We start from the raw sequence: 14,008 nt of genomic DNA, 5'->3' as shown, positions 1-14,008 counted from the left end.
TCTTTTTTGTTTTCTTTTCTTGCTGATTACCTAATAACTATTCTAACCTAATAACATTATATTATATAAATACCATATATATAAATATAAATATCCTATATAAGATTAATATATATATATATAATACTTTTTATATATAAATATATATATTTATATATATATCAATATTCGAATTAATAACATATAATTAATTATCACATTAAATTAATTAAATAACACATTAAATTCTCATATAACCACACAATTAATAAAGTTAAAAATAAAATAAGATAATAATAACAAAATAAATAAATAAAGACTTACGAAAAATCAAGGTCACTACAGAATAGGTAAAATAAAAGGAAGCCTCCTAATTCTATGGTTTTGATTATTTAGATTACTGACAAACACATTGTTTTTTGTTAATTTTTCAGCTATTACATTCATTAGGTGAGCAATGATGATACATTGAAGATGCATAGTAGTATGGTTACCCTTCAAACTATGGACACCATCTTCTACAAAGCACAAAGAAGATGAAGAATTTCTTTCTATCTCACCTCATATGGAGAAAAGGCCATCATCCCCAGAGACATTTTATGTAGCATACATAGCATAGAATGCAAATAAATATATAGAGATATAGATTATGGCTTTTAACTTGAGTAAATTGCAGATTGATTATGGTAATTCTATCCTTAAGTTTGAGGTGCAATGCTTTTTAGTTTCAATTGATTTTTTGTGTGCATATATACTTGTACCCAAAAAAAAAAATAATAATAAATATATATTTATTGTGTGTGTGCATATATCAAATTAGCAAACAAATGCTTGTGTTGTTTGGAGCTTGTATTACATATGAACATTTTAAATTATTTACTAAAAAATAATCAATTGAAGACTTGACTAAGGAGTTTAAATCATAGTCTAAGCATTTATTCATATTTGAGTTACTTTATTCAAGCAATCACAAACTAATGCTGCGGAATTAAGTGACCTGATTAAGTTAAGGGTAGCATTATGAATGAAACCTCATTTCATTGGCAGTTTATACTTAGTTAATGACTTCATTGGGAATTTATACCAAGTCAGAAGGTGTTTGGGAAGCTGATTAGTGGTGTTGTGCGTGGTTTGGTGCATTGGAATTTCTCCATTTCAGTTTTTGTACTCTTAGCTTTCTTAGTTTGTTTGTTGTTTTGTCTTGACATATAGGTTGCACATGATTGACCTCATGGAGTGTGCCAACCTAGTTGGGATGCTTCATGTTTGGTAATGATGCAGTTTGGTTCCCTTAGTCTCTTATTTGTTTTTGCCTCTATACATTCCCATTCTTATCTAATGAATTTTTCTTCTTTGTTGATCAAAAAAAAAAAAAAAAAAGAGGAAGAGTGCACCTAGATTGCAGAAATGCATCAAACCCTTATCATGAATGTAGTGACTATTGCTTCAGAATAATTGTTGAAACAAAGGCACAGATGGATAAAAATGATCAAGGTAAGCTTCTTTTTCTTTTTTCTTTTTTCTGTGTGTGTGTGTGTGTGTGTGTGGCTTTTTGTTTGTTGGATTCCTTGAAGCAATTTTACAACCAATAGAATTCAAAGCTACATAACTCTATATATAATATTTATTAAAGTTATTATATCTGTTTTGTCATTATTTGTTAAAGTGATTTCATATTATATGTACTGTGGAGATGAATAACTATTGTAGGCTTTCTTGTATGATGCTCACCATGCTAATGCATTCTTAAGGTTTGCATACTTTGTTTCTGAACTTGGTAACTAATCTAGTGGAGGAGTTAATGCTTTAGAGTGTCTCTATCTAATTTTTTTTATCAATTTTTCTCTAGATGGTCATAGTGGTGGGTTTGGTCCATTGGAGGGCAACATGCTATCAAGGCTAGTTTCTCATGATTTTTCTGAATGAATGTTAACTTTTTTATTTACACCCCACTGTTGTTTGTAATGCAAGCAAATAACTAGGAATTTTTTTTTCTCTTATCTTGAGCCTCATTTTGTTTCCCTTTTCAACATGAATTTTCTTGGTTTAATTATGTTAACTAATTTGGAAACATTTACATTGGATTAGGAGGAGATTGATACATTATAATATAAAGTGTTTTTCTTGCTATGTGGCAAAGAGGCAACCTACGAAATTTTTGTAGAAGTTAGAATTAGAGCTATCATAGGCACGAATTAGTGCTAAGTGCTAAATTTATAATTGTTATTATGAAGTAATCAAATTAGTTTAATTCATGCAGGTATGAGCCACTATCTTATTTTCTTGGAAGGAAGTACTCTATCCATACTTATGATCCCATATATACTATTTCTATTGATGTTGTTTCAAACTTGGTTGCTCTAAGAAGGGAAGCTCCTGAAGATGAAATCCACGATGCTCGGAATTCTCCATTATAAAGATATGGAGGGCACAAGTTATGTGTTGATGCAATTGAATCAACCCATGATGGTGCACTCGCAAGAAGATATTTGGGTAAATTTTGTACTATTTAGAACTTAAAGACAGTTTTTTTTTTTTTTTGGATGATTTAGATCTTTTTGGACGGTTTTGAAGTTGAGGACAATTTTTGATGTTTAGAAAACATAGTTTTTGGATGGTTTGGTATGTACAGACAGTTTTTGGATGTTCGAAACTTATGAATAAGTTTTTTGATGTCTGAAATAATATTTTGGTGATTGATTGATACTTATATATATATTTGTGAAACTTGTTTGCAATATTTTTTTTAGACTATACAGAACAAGTGAAATAGAACTTGCTGAATTTAAAATAAATAAATAAATAAATAAACATATTTTGTGACAGGCATAATAGACCGTTGTGTTAAATATTTAATGACTAGCAATGAGTGTCATTGTTTGTCCCTTGAATTAATGGCGCGCAAAGTAGTCGTAGAAAAATTAAACATGATGTATAAGATTAACTGTTAAAATAGCATGCTCTTGAAAATGAATAACTTTTCATGACTGGTCATAATACGACTTTACGTTGTGCGTCGTAGAATCGTATCCACGACGTGCATTTGGTGTCGTAAAAACCCTTTTTTATTGTTGTGATGATAATTATAGGAGCAATATTCCACTTTAATAACTAATTCACACATTTTATATTGTTTCTTAAAATATCAATAGAAGTAATTTTCTAGTAGTCTACTGTGGAGGGATAAAATATTAGCTCAAAGCCCAAGCCTAGCCAAACAGGATGAACTAAGAGAATGGCCCAGGTTATCGTTAGGTTTAACAGAATAAAGAGACAATGTCACGTGACCAAAGCTTGAGTAAAATCGCTTTTTAGAAGAAGATTTGCAGAATACAGGGAAGCCCTTAGATCCATTCATAATCAACGGTAAGGACAACAATTGCCAGAGATAACGGCGTAGGCTCAATCTACCCAAACAACACACCCATCCGATGATCTTAATTGGACGGACGAAGCAATCAGCAAGATTGGCCACTAATACCTGACATAATCTAAGTTGCCCACAGCAAGATGATCTAACGGTAGAGGATCAAGACAACTTCGCCACTTGCCTAACCAATGTCCAGGAACAAGCAAAGCCCTTAGATCAGGATATTAATCCAATGGCCAAAAACCAAGATAATAATACTATAAAAGAAGGAATGAGAAAGAACAAAAGAAGGTAACAAAGACTTATTTTTAACAAAATATTATATGGCCAATCATCATTTTGACTTGACCGTCGGAGGGTCTTCTCGATCATCCATGATTAAAAGTGATCACTGACGAATTGGTTTCTCTTTGCAGAGTAAAGGAAGAAGCACCTCATCTCACTTTTCCTGTAGAAAAGATTTCTACCTTCCACATTTACCATGTGACAATTCTTATGTTCAAAACCAATTATATAGTGAAAAGTTTTACAAATAAAACATACTGATTAATCTTTATTAAATAGTTTAGAGACAAATGAAGACTCAAATGATTGTGTCACAATTTTTTATTTGAGTAAATTACACTTGGTCCCTTTTATATTAGATCACTTTTCCACTTTGGCCCTTAATATTTATTTTTTCTCACTTTGACCCTTCATGTTTTAAGTTTTTTTCAATTTACTCCTATAGCTAACTTTTATTCAAAATTAGACAGAAAAATATAACAATAATTGTCACATAATATAAAAAATATTTTATTATATTAGAGTTTAAGTTTATATCAGAGGTATGAGTCATATATAATAAAATATTTTATACCACGTAACTGTTAATGTGTCATTTTCTATTTAATTTTTAACAAAAATTAGGTTTAGGAGTAAAATGAAAAAAAACTTGAAACATGAAAGGTCAAAATGAGAAAAATAAATTTTATAAGCCAAAGTAAGAAAATAACCAAACATGAAAAGGACAGAATATAATTTATCCTTTTTTATTTAGCGAAAGTACCAAGTAGACAATGATACATGGAAATCTAACACTACATTTAGATTATGTATTTGGGTAAAAAATTTAGAAGAAAAAAGAGAAAATGTGAAGGCAATATGAATACAATATAAATTGATTTTTTTTTTAATTTTCAAATTTCTAAATTGTTTCTGTACAATTTTTTTTATTTTTAAATTTCTATTCAAATTTAGATTTGAAACACAGTATAAGATTATTAATAATAATTTTTTCACATGAAAGTGACTGAGTACAATGGGTTTGTTTGAGAAGTGGGTTAGTTTTTTGATTTTTTTAGCCTATGACTAAAAAGCTTCATTTGGGAAGATTTTTTGACTTTTTTAATTTTTTTTTAGAGAAAGAATGTAATAATTATGAATTTGATGTGATATTTTATCTTATTCAACTAAAAAGCCTGTTTAATAATTATACATTAAATGTGATATTTTATCTTTTTACTTTCAAATCTAACTTAACTTATCTTTCCAAACGAAACTAAGCCTCCGTTTGGCAAGTTGGGTTAGGGATTTTTTTGGCTATTTTAGTCACAAAGGACAAAATAAGTTATTTTAATCACAAAAAATAAAATATCACATCCAACCCGACCCATAATCATTACACTCTTCTCTCACAAAAAAAGTCAAAAAAGTCAAAAAGTCAAAAAGCTCTTCCCAAACCAAGCTTTTTAACCCAAGTTAAAATAGCTAAAAAAGTCAAAAGGCTAAAAAGTCAACTCACTTCCCAAACCAACCCTAAAACGAATAATTGGTTAAGCCCATAGAGAAGTGACACGTCAAATCCTTTATCCATATACAATTACCGCCAAATTTATTAAGATAATACTTTGATTAGGACACAATTAGTTTCATTAAATCCATGTTAAGGTTAATGTTGATGGTAATAATATATATATGGAATGACTCGCCACGAACAATTGATATGCAGTTGAGCTTCCGTCACTCATCATCATGAATTGCCAACGCTTGTTAATTTCATAATTCAAAATTAGGAAACAAAAAATGTGTCAGAAAGACAACAAGAGAAAAACAGTCCACAAAAGGTAAAATGGAAGGACAGCACTCGCCTTATAGACTTGAAAAAAATTCCAATTCATCATATATTTTTAGAGTTGGTTTGGGAGATGGGTTAATTTTTTGACTTTTTAATTTTTTTGATTATTTTAGTCTAGATTAAAAGCTTGGTTTGAGAAGGTCTTTTTGGATTTTTTTACTTTTTTTGTGAGAAAATAATGTAATGATTATGGGTTAGATGTGATGTTTTGTTTGTTGTGACTAAAATAACCTATTTTATCTTTTATGACTAAAATTGCCAAAAAAGTCCACAACCTATCTTTCCATATGAATAAAGTGATAAATTTATCATATATTTTAATTTTTATAATACTTGAGTCATATGAATAAAGTGATAAATTTATCATATATTTTCTATTACAATGTAGATTTTAATTTGTTTAGTTTATTCTCTATCTATATTAATTTTAATCATTTTAACTTTACTAAAATATATCAGTGTAATTATGTCAACTTGTGAAGGTAATTGCATTTTTTCAAATCTAAGACCATTTTCAATCTTTCATTTGTTTCATCAAATTTAAATTTGATGAAAAATCATACAAAACTGATACTTTAACACTTCATCTTTTATTTCTCTAAATTGAGGATATCTCAAAATTTTCATCAAATTGAGGATGTTGGAACCTTTACTAAATTACTGTAGAGAATCGCTAGTTCTTGAGCACCGGACGATCGATCGGACGTCCCCCTGCTCGACCACCTCCTTGCAAGTTTTTTTAGAAAATTTGCACTGGTCGATCTATCGATGATTTAATGAAATCTCAAACCACTCTGTTGGAACGTGTGATATCATGTCAAGCTATTTTATTTATTTATCAAATGCAAGTAAAATTTGATAAAAAATTTAAGTAAAGCGATAAAGATGCTCTAAGCAGAAATGAATGTAATTGATTTAAAATATAATGATATCACATACCAATATCACTGCCTAATGAATAATTTTACAAACAGGATTATAAAATGATTAAATGAATTAGAGATGAATCTTATTCACTTAGTTCTCGTTAGGTAAATATTTTGGAACTAAAAAAGTATAAAAAGATAAAATATATTATATAAATTAATAAGATAAAATGTCATATTCAAATCATAATCATTACACTTTTTCTTTCATAAAAGTTAAAAAAGCCCAAAAACAAAAATTAAATGAGACAAAAAATCAAGTTAAAAAAATCCCAACACAAAAAAATTGGCTAGCGTAGCCAATGTCAAAAGGTAGTGAGAGATCACTATGGCTTCGTTTAGGAATTCAAGTTTGAGGCTTTTTTAGTTATTTTAATCACAAAAAATAAAATAAGCTTTTTAATCCAATAAGACAAAATATTATATTTAACTCATAATTATTACATTTTTCCTCTCATCAAAAAGTCAAAAGTCTTTTCCAAGACTTTTTAGCCCCAGATGAAAATAGCTAAAAAAGTCAAAATACCAAAAAGTCAATCCACTTCCAAACGAAACCTATATAAAGGGGGTGTTTAGTTTTTTTTTTTTTACTAAAATTCACAAAAAGATAAAATAAATTAAAATAATTAATAAGATAAAATATAACATCAAATTCATAATCATTTTATTTTTTTTCTTACAAATATCACATCTAATTATAAAAAATCTAATTATTTTTTTAAATACTAAAATTTTAACTTACTAAAATAATTAAAATAACCTACTAAAATTAGGGGTGTGCATAATACCGCCGAAACCGCTAAAACCGCACCGTCAAGGCAAATTCGTTATTATTTGCCAATCGAACCGCTGGTTTTTGGTAATAAAAATAAAAAATTCTAGTGACACTTTTATCAATCCGTCGGTTTCTATTTTTCTTCCAAACCTCACCGGCCCGCACCGCTATTAAATCATGTTTTATAAGATTTTAAAAATTCTTTTTTACTTAAGTTTGCTTGTTGTTCTATACCTTAGAATATAGTATTACATTACTGCTCAAGGGGAATTCAAGATGTCAGCAATCCAAAATAAAGTTGGATTCCAATTCATTTTTCAATCTTTTTTTTTTTTCTGGACATGTTGCAAACTTGCATCAGCTCACTTTTCAATCTAAATACTTTTCAACAGTAAACGTTTTCAATATATTGTAAATCCTGAATGATATTAATTTTATGTATTGTATTTGATCATTGTAGCTTACACAGATGCTTGTAATGAACTGATGGCATAGTCGTTGATATTATCATGTTGTTGCTACACTTGCTGCATCAGAAGAAAGTTTCGCAAGATATTTAACATCACGGTATCTCTCGTCTTATTTTTACTCTTTGATTTAAGTTTTGTAATCTGAATTATATTTTTTATAAACCGTCAATCCGCCCGAACCGTCAAGGCAAATCCGTCATTATTTGCCAATCGAATCGCCGATTTTAAATAAAAAAAATAATAAATTCTAGTGACACTTTTATCAATCTGCCACCCACCATACGATTTTTATTTTTCTCTCAAATCACATCAACCCGCACCGCGCACACCCCTAAGTAAAATAACGTGGCAAACACTCACAAAGTGATATTATCGTAGTGTCATTGTTATATATATATATATATATATATATTTTAGAAAGTGTGTTTACTCCTATTATAATATTAGGGAGAACTTTTTAAATAAGTTGCAGTATCCACAAACACCATTACATCCAATCACAACCCACCACCTCCACCTCCACCTCCACCTCCAACACCGCCATCTCTCTCTCTCTGCATTTCTCTCTCTACTACTCTGTTTTTCCTCAGTGGATCTCCTTCTCTCTCTCTCCTCAAAGATTTTAACAATTTTTAGATTCATTCCTTGAAGCTTGCTATCTTGCTGTTCCATTCTGGTAATATTTCCTAAGCTTTCTTTCTCTGTTCTTTTTCACTCGCAGACACAGACTTCAAGGAAAAAAAAGCAAGAAAGCACCACCTGACTTTTCCTATCTTTTCTTTCACAAGCCCCAATTCCTCAGAATTCAGAATCTCCCTTTGTTTGCCATTTGGTGGTTCCATTTTCCAGCTTTTGGGTACTCTCCCTTGTACTCTCCCAGTCCCACATGAACTGTCCTTTGCCATATATTCTCAGCTTCTCTCTCTCTCTCTCTCTCTCTCTCTCCTAGTTAGGATATCAAGAGGTTGAAGCTGAAGAAAACAGAGTGTCAAGTTTCCTCACTTATTAATTACCCTTCCTCTGTTTCAATTCTACAAGTCTCTATTTCAATTTCTTCCAATTTTTTCCCACTTTTTTTTTTTTTGTCCTGGAAAGTTATGGGTTCAGAGCTCTGTGGGTAGTTCTAGGGTTTTTATTTTGTCTTAAGAGGAGATAATTCTTTTTGAACTCTGTTTTTCTTTAATTATTTCAATTTGTGGATACTTTCTCTCTGATTTTGAAAAGGTGGGTCTTTTCAAGATTCCTGAGGGAGGGTTGGCTATTGAGAAAAAGGGATTCCGATTCCTTGCAAATGCTTCTTGATTTAACACTGATATTGTTGCCATTGTAAAATCAAACTCCACCTCTCTGCATTTCTTGTCTCTTCTGCCTCTCTCTTTCTCACCATACTTCATTTTTCTCCCAGATGAATCTTCCATCCAAAATTGATCATTACTAGAGAGTATTAGTTGAGTATTTTGATGTGATGAGGTGGGGAATGGAGATTTTATCACCGGCATCGTATTTTCCGAGCTCGAATTGGTTGATTGAAGAGAGCAGGAGCACAAGATGGACACCAGCAGAGAACAAGATGTTTGAGAATGCTCTTGCGATTTTCGATAAGGACACACCGGAACGGTGGGATCGAGTGGCGGCAATGATACCAGGGAAGACGGTTGGGGATGTGATGAAGCAGTATAAGGAATTGGAAGATGATGTGAGCATTATTGAAGCAGGGTCGTTTCCAGGTCCTCATTGGTATAGTAGTACCTCCCCTTTTACATTGGAATGGGGAAACAACCATGGGTTTGGTGGATTCAAGCAGGGGTATGGGCCCGGTGGAAAGCGATCTTTATCGACTCGGCCTTCGGAACACGAGAGGAAGAAGGGGATCCCATGGACAGAAGAAGAGCATAAGTGAGTTTTCTAAACTTGAGTTCTTGTTTAATTGTGAAATTCAAGATATATAGAGTGAATTTTGAGAGTGAGGCCTATTGTTATAGCCTAATTTGGGTTGTTAACTGTCAAAATGTCAAAGTGGGCATAATTTGGTATAAACATAGCTAAAGAAAGGCAACTAAGTGCATGAGTCTGCTAAAGCGAGGTCTAGAGAGGGTACCATATATGCAGCCTTACTCCCATTTAACTGCAACAAGCACGTTCTTGTGATGAATTCATGACCAAAAAACCATTCTAATGACTATTTTCTTTACTCTATGGACTAATTGTCTAGGTTTCCAAGCTTAGATTCAACATTGGCTTGGTTTGGGTATTGGATAATTCTTTCTTTTCTTTTCTTTTCTTTTTTTTTTTTTTTTTTTTTTGCTGAAAATAAGAGGTTAGTGGGTAAGTTAAATTGACATGGGTTTTGGATAATTCTTCATTGTAGGTTGTTTTTGTTGGGTCTTAAAAAGTATGGCAAGGGAGACTGGAGAAACATTTCGCGCAATTATGTGATGACCAGAACGCCAACCCAAGTGGCTAGCCACGCCCAAAAGTACTTCATCAGGCAGCTTTCGGGTGGAAAAGATAAGCGAAGAGCGAGCATTCATGACATAACAACTGTCAACCTCAACGACAACCAAACTCCTCCACCGGAGAATAAAAGGCCACCTCCTTCGCCAGACCACTCATCCGCGGTTTCCCAGCAGCCAAACGCTGCTTCAATGAACAGAACACAATTCCAATGGAATCAGCCCAATGGCGGTGGATCAACAATGGCTTTCGACACAACACTTGGAAACATGTTTATGCCTCCTCATGGGATCAACTCATATGGGCTTAAATTGCAGCCTCAGAATCTGCTGAAAAGTTCTATGCATGAATCTTATGTCGGATCCCAAAACATGGTATTTCCGATGCAATCCGCACATCACTTCCCGGGCTGATGAGATAGACGTAGTTGTTCTGAATATTCTCATCGGTTCAAAATGTATCATCTTCATTCAGTTCTGTAGCTTGCTTGTGTTTGTGCATTTTTTTTTTTTTTTTTTTTTTTTTTTGCGTGTGAATATGTTATTTGGCAATTGAGTTTTAGTCCTTAGTATTTGAGCTTGAGAGAGATAGAGAGAGACAGGATTATTGTTGGAACTCCAAATTATGAAATATGATAATGCCCAAACAAGACATTCTCAACACTTGGGAACTTAGGCTTTTCTTGCATCTAAACATTCAATACTTCAATGGCTTTGTTTTCGACTTGTAAGGTTTCCTTATAAGATATTTTGTAGTTTAAGGCTAGGGTTATGAAATTAAATTTGGATTTTCTTAATGTGATCTTCCAAATTTAGTGGTAAAATTAAGAAATCCCAAATATCTGACCAAAATTTAAAGGTTTAGATCATGTCAACTTGTAAAATAGTTGTTCATTCTTTCACACAGTTTTCTCTACCACTCCCCCTCTTTTTCATCTAAGCCATTCATTCTTTGACGGATGGGTGGTCTAGGTTTTTCTAAGAGCAAATCTCAAGCAAGAAGCTCTATTTATTCTAGATATATCGCTGTTAAGTTAATGGGATCAAGACTAACTATATGGGCAATTGGGTATATTTTGTTAATTACTTGTTACTAGTGATATCCATTATCTTGTCAAAGATAGCCATTTATGTTTGATGTTTGTGATTTCAATCAAATCCATTACCCCAAACCATGCAATTCTTGAAGAAATTATATATAACTAATCAAGAGTGGATTTGGGATTCAATGATCATTTTGCTTAGTTATATTCCATTTTAAGTTCAGTTTAAAAAAAAAAAAAAAAAAAAAAAAAGGTCCAAAGTAGCTTCCCTCATGCTTGACCTACAATCCTTTGGTAGAAGCTGAGTCTACATTCCACTAATTGAAGCATCATCTGCCCCCCTCTTTCTCTGTCTAAGCCCTTTCTCCTTTGAATAAGGTTACGAATATAGAAATTAGTCACAAAATTAATCACCATATATATGTAAATGAATAAGAATTTTAGAATTGAATTTCATTAACAAATCCTGTAAAATCTCATCTATTCATGTATATTGTGTGTTTGAATTTGTCATCAATTTATATATTTATAACATATCTGTTGTTTTTAAGATCTTTCCCAAGGATTCTTTCCAGAAAGAAGATCATACATATATATAGTATTGCAATATATTGATTGTAGTAATATGTAGTGCAAATGAATATCCATGCCAAATTACACATCTATCTATTATATGTTTTATTTATTTATTATTATTATTTTTGAAGTTTTGCTGGATATTTTATTTGTAGAAGAAATAGTAGACAAAAAAAAAAAAGTAATGCAAAAAATAATGAGTTTAGAAATACATAAACTAGTCGCAGAACAGAACACATATAGGCCCTGTTTAGTAGGACTTATTTCCAGCTTATTTCAACTTTTAGCTTAATTTAAACTATTTTGATGTGTTTAGTTCAGCTTAACAATAGAGCTTATAGTTTTTTGTAAGTCAAAAATCAACTTATTCTTTAAGTGGGGAAGGAGAAACTTAATTTATAAGTCAAAAATCAGCTTATGTTCACAGCTATAAGGTATAAGCTGTCAGGCTATAAGTTATAATCACTCTCCCACGACTCTACCAAACAGGGCCATAATGTATATGGATGTACAAGATTTTTTTAAAAGTGGATCCAATCAACAAATTCTGTAAAATTACTCATTTATGTACATTATGTGTTCTTATTAGTGTTTCAGTTACGAATGTTTAAAGAAAAAGTAATTCATACTCCTTTTCCTTCCAATTTTATTTTTATTGACAATTTTTTTTTTTTTTTTTTTTTTGTATTCGAAATTCAAGCACTATATTAATCTTTTTTGCATTTAAGAAACTTCCTTGAATCTTCATCAACATCTGAGATGTTTCTCTCTCCTGGATCTAGTTGTAAATGGTGGTGAGAATGTTGCAATTGCGAGGTACTGTTTTTAAGTAAGTCAATGAAATCATTATGGTGTTGAGAGATTGAAGAGTACAACACCTACCAACCAAAATGAAAATCCCAAAAAAGGTATTTACTATTATTCTCCAAAATGTGGAAGTTTCAATTGTGACCATATTAATGGAGACAAACTAGCTTTTCACTAGGTACAAGGAGTCATTTACTTTACTATAGAATATTGAAAAATTATTTTAAAGTACCATCATAAAGTACTATGCCTTATTGTTATTGATTATTAAAACTGCACGAAAAGAAATAAATAATTTATAATCACTTCGTTTTGTAATTAATAGTTTTTAAATATTCACATCAACAAATTTTTATCTTAAATTCAAAAATCATTACAAAAAAGAGTTTCTAAACCTTACGATGCTATATTGATTTTGAATTTTGATAATGTGCTGTAACCTTATGAAATAAAATAAAAAAAATAAAAATTTGAGTACCAAGGTGGGTATCAGTATACTATATTAATTTATTGAATTAATATTCTAGCATAATTAAATAATTAAAGATGACAATTTTATATGTGTGAATGGGCTCTAATACCTCTTTTGGTTGGGGAAATTATATTGACCTAAAATTTCCTACAAGTCCAGTTTTGAAGAATCTTCTTCCTCGTTAAGTGCAATATTTGAACTTATAATTAATTAACCAACAACACAATGCGACAATGATGAACTACTGATAATTCCATAAAGCCCCTTTAATTGCAGACAAACACACTTTTATACGTCCATCAAGTTAGGTTTTGAGTCTCTCTCTCTCTCTCGCTCTCTCTCCAAACATGCACAATGTATACAGTGGACACACAGATAAAGTCCACCATGTCCAATCACTTAAAAAATTAACTGTTTTTATTTTCTTTTTCTTTCTTTCTTTTTTTAGGTAAATTGTATTGATCATACTTGGGATTTAAAATATACATGGAGTGTTTTGGAAGGTTAGTAAAAAATTAATTTTTTAATTTTTTTGGTGACTTTTTTAACAAAAATTTGGATTTTTTTGGATAAAAAAGTTGACTTTTTTGACTAAAAAAAGTTAAAAAACAAAAAAAAATGACTTTTTTAACTTGTTACCAAAATGCTCCATAATAATTCTCATAAATTAAATACAATTAAACTAATTTCTCTTCTAGTAAAGTTAAAGCATACAGAATTAATATAGATAATGTACAAGCACAAGAATAATCAAGAGTAAAATATATTTTTTAGTTTTATAAAAAATGATCATGTCATTTTTTAATTCATAAGACTAATAAATGGCTAGTAAAAAAGGAACAAACATTATCTGAATTAAAATTTTAAAAGAACCTAGTCTAATTATGTTAAAGTTTTGAAGCTCAATATAATTTTTTGAGAAAATTATGTAAATAGTCCATGTACTTTTCACGATATGTCAATTTGGTTCTTATAGTTTTAATTTGTTCGATTTTATCCCTTAATTTAACGGATTGTGTCA

General features: G+C 30.8%; 1 protein-coding gene across 2 annotated transcripts; it reads left to right on the top strand.

Moving 5' to 3' along the window:
- Window positions 1-8,058: 8,058 nt before the first annotated feature.
- LOC114290399 (transcription factor DIVARICATA) lies at window positions 8,059-10,752 on the top strand. Of its 2 annotated transcripts, XM_028234284.2 has the most exons (3): window positions 8,083-8,312; window positions 9,042-9,532; window positions 10,005-10,752. In XM_028234284.2, exons 2-3 carry the CDS (start codon window positions 9,102-9,104, stop codon window positions 10,501-10,503), a joined length of 930 nt encoding a protein of 309 aa, XP_028090085.1. In that variant the 5' UTR covers window positions 8,083-8,312; window positions 9,042-9,101; the 3' UTR covers window positions 10,504-10,752. The 2 variants fall into 2 exon arrangements, with proteins under 2 accessions (XP_028090084.1, XP_028090085.1); XM_028234283.2 differs by having other exon boundaries at window positions 8,059-9,532.
- The last annotated feature ends 3,256 nt before the right edge of the window (window positions 10,753-14,008 follow it).

This window comes from Camellia sinensis, chromosome 14 (genome assembly GCF_055761805.1).
Source record: "Camellia sinensis isolate YWXY chromosome 14, ASM5576180v1, whole genome shotgun sequence".
NCBI lineage: Eukaryota > Viridiplantae > Streptophyta > Magnoliopsida > Ericales > Theaceae > Camellia > Camellia sinensis.
This window is presented reverse-complemented; position numbering and strand designations above follow the sequence as displayed.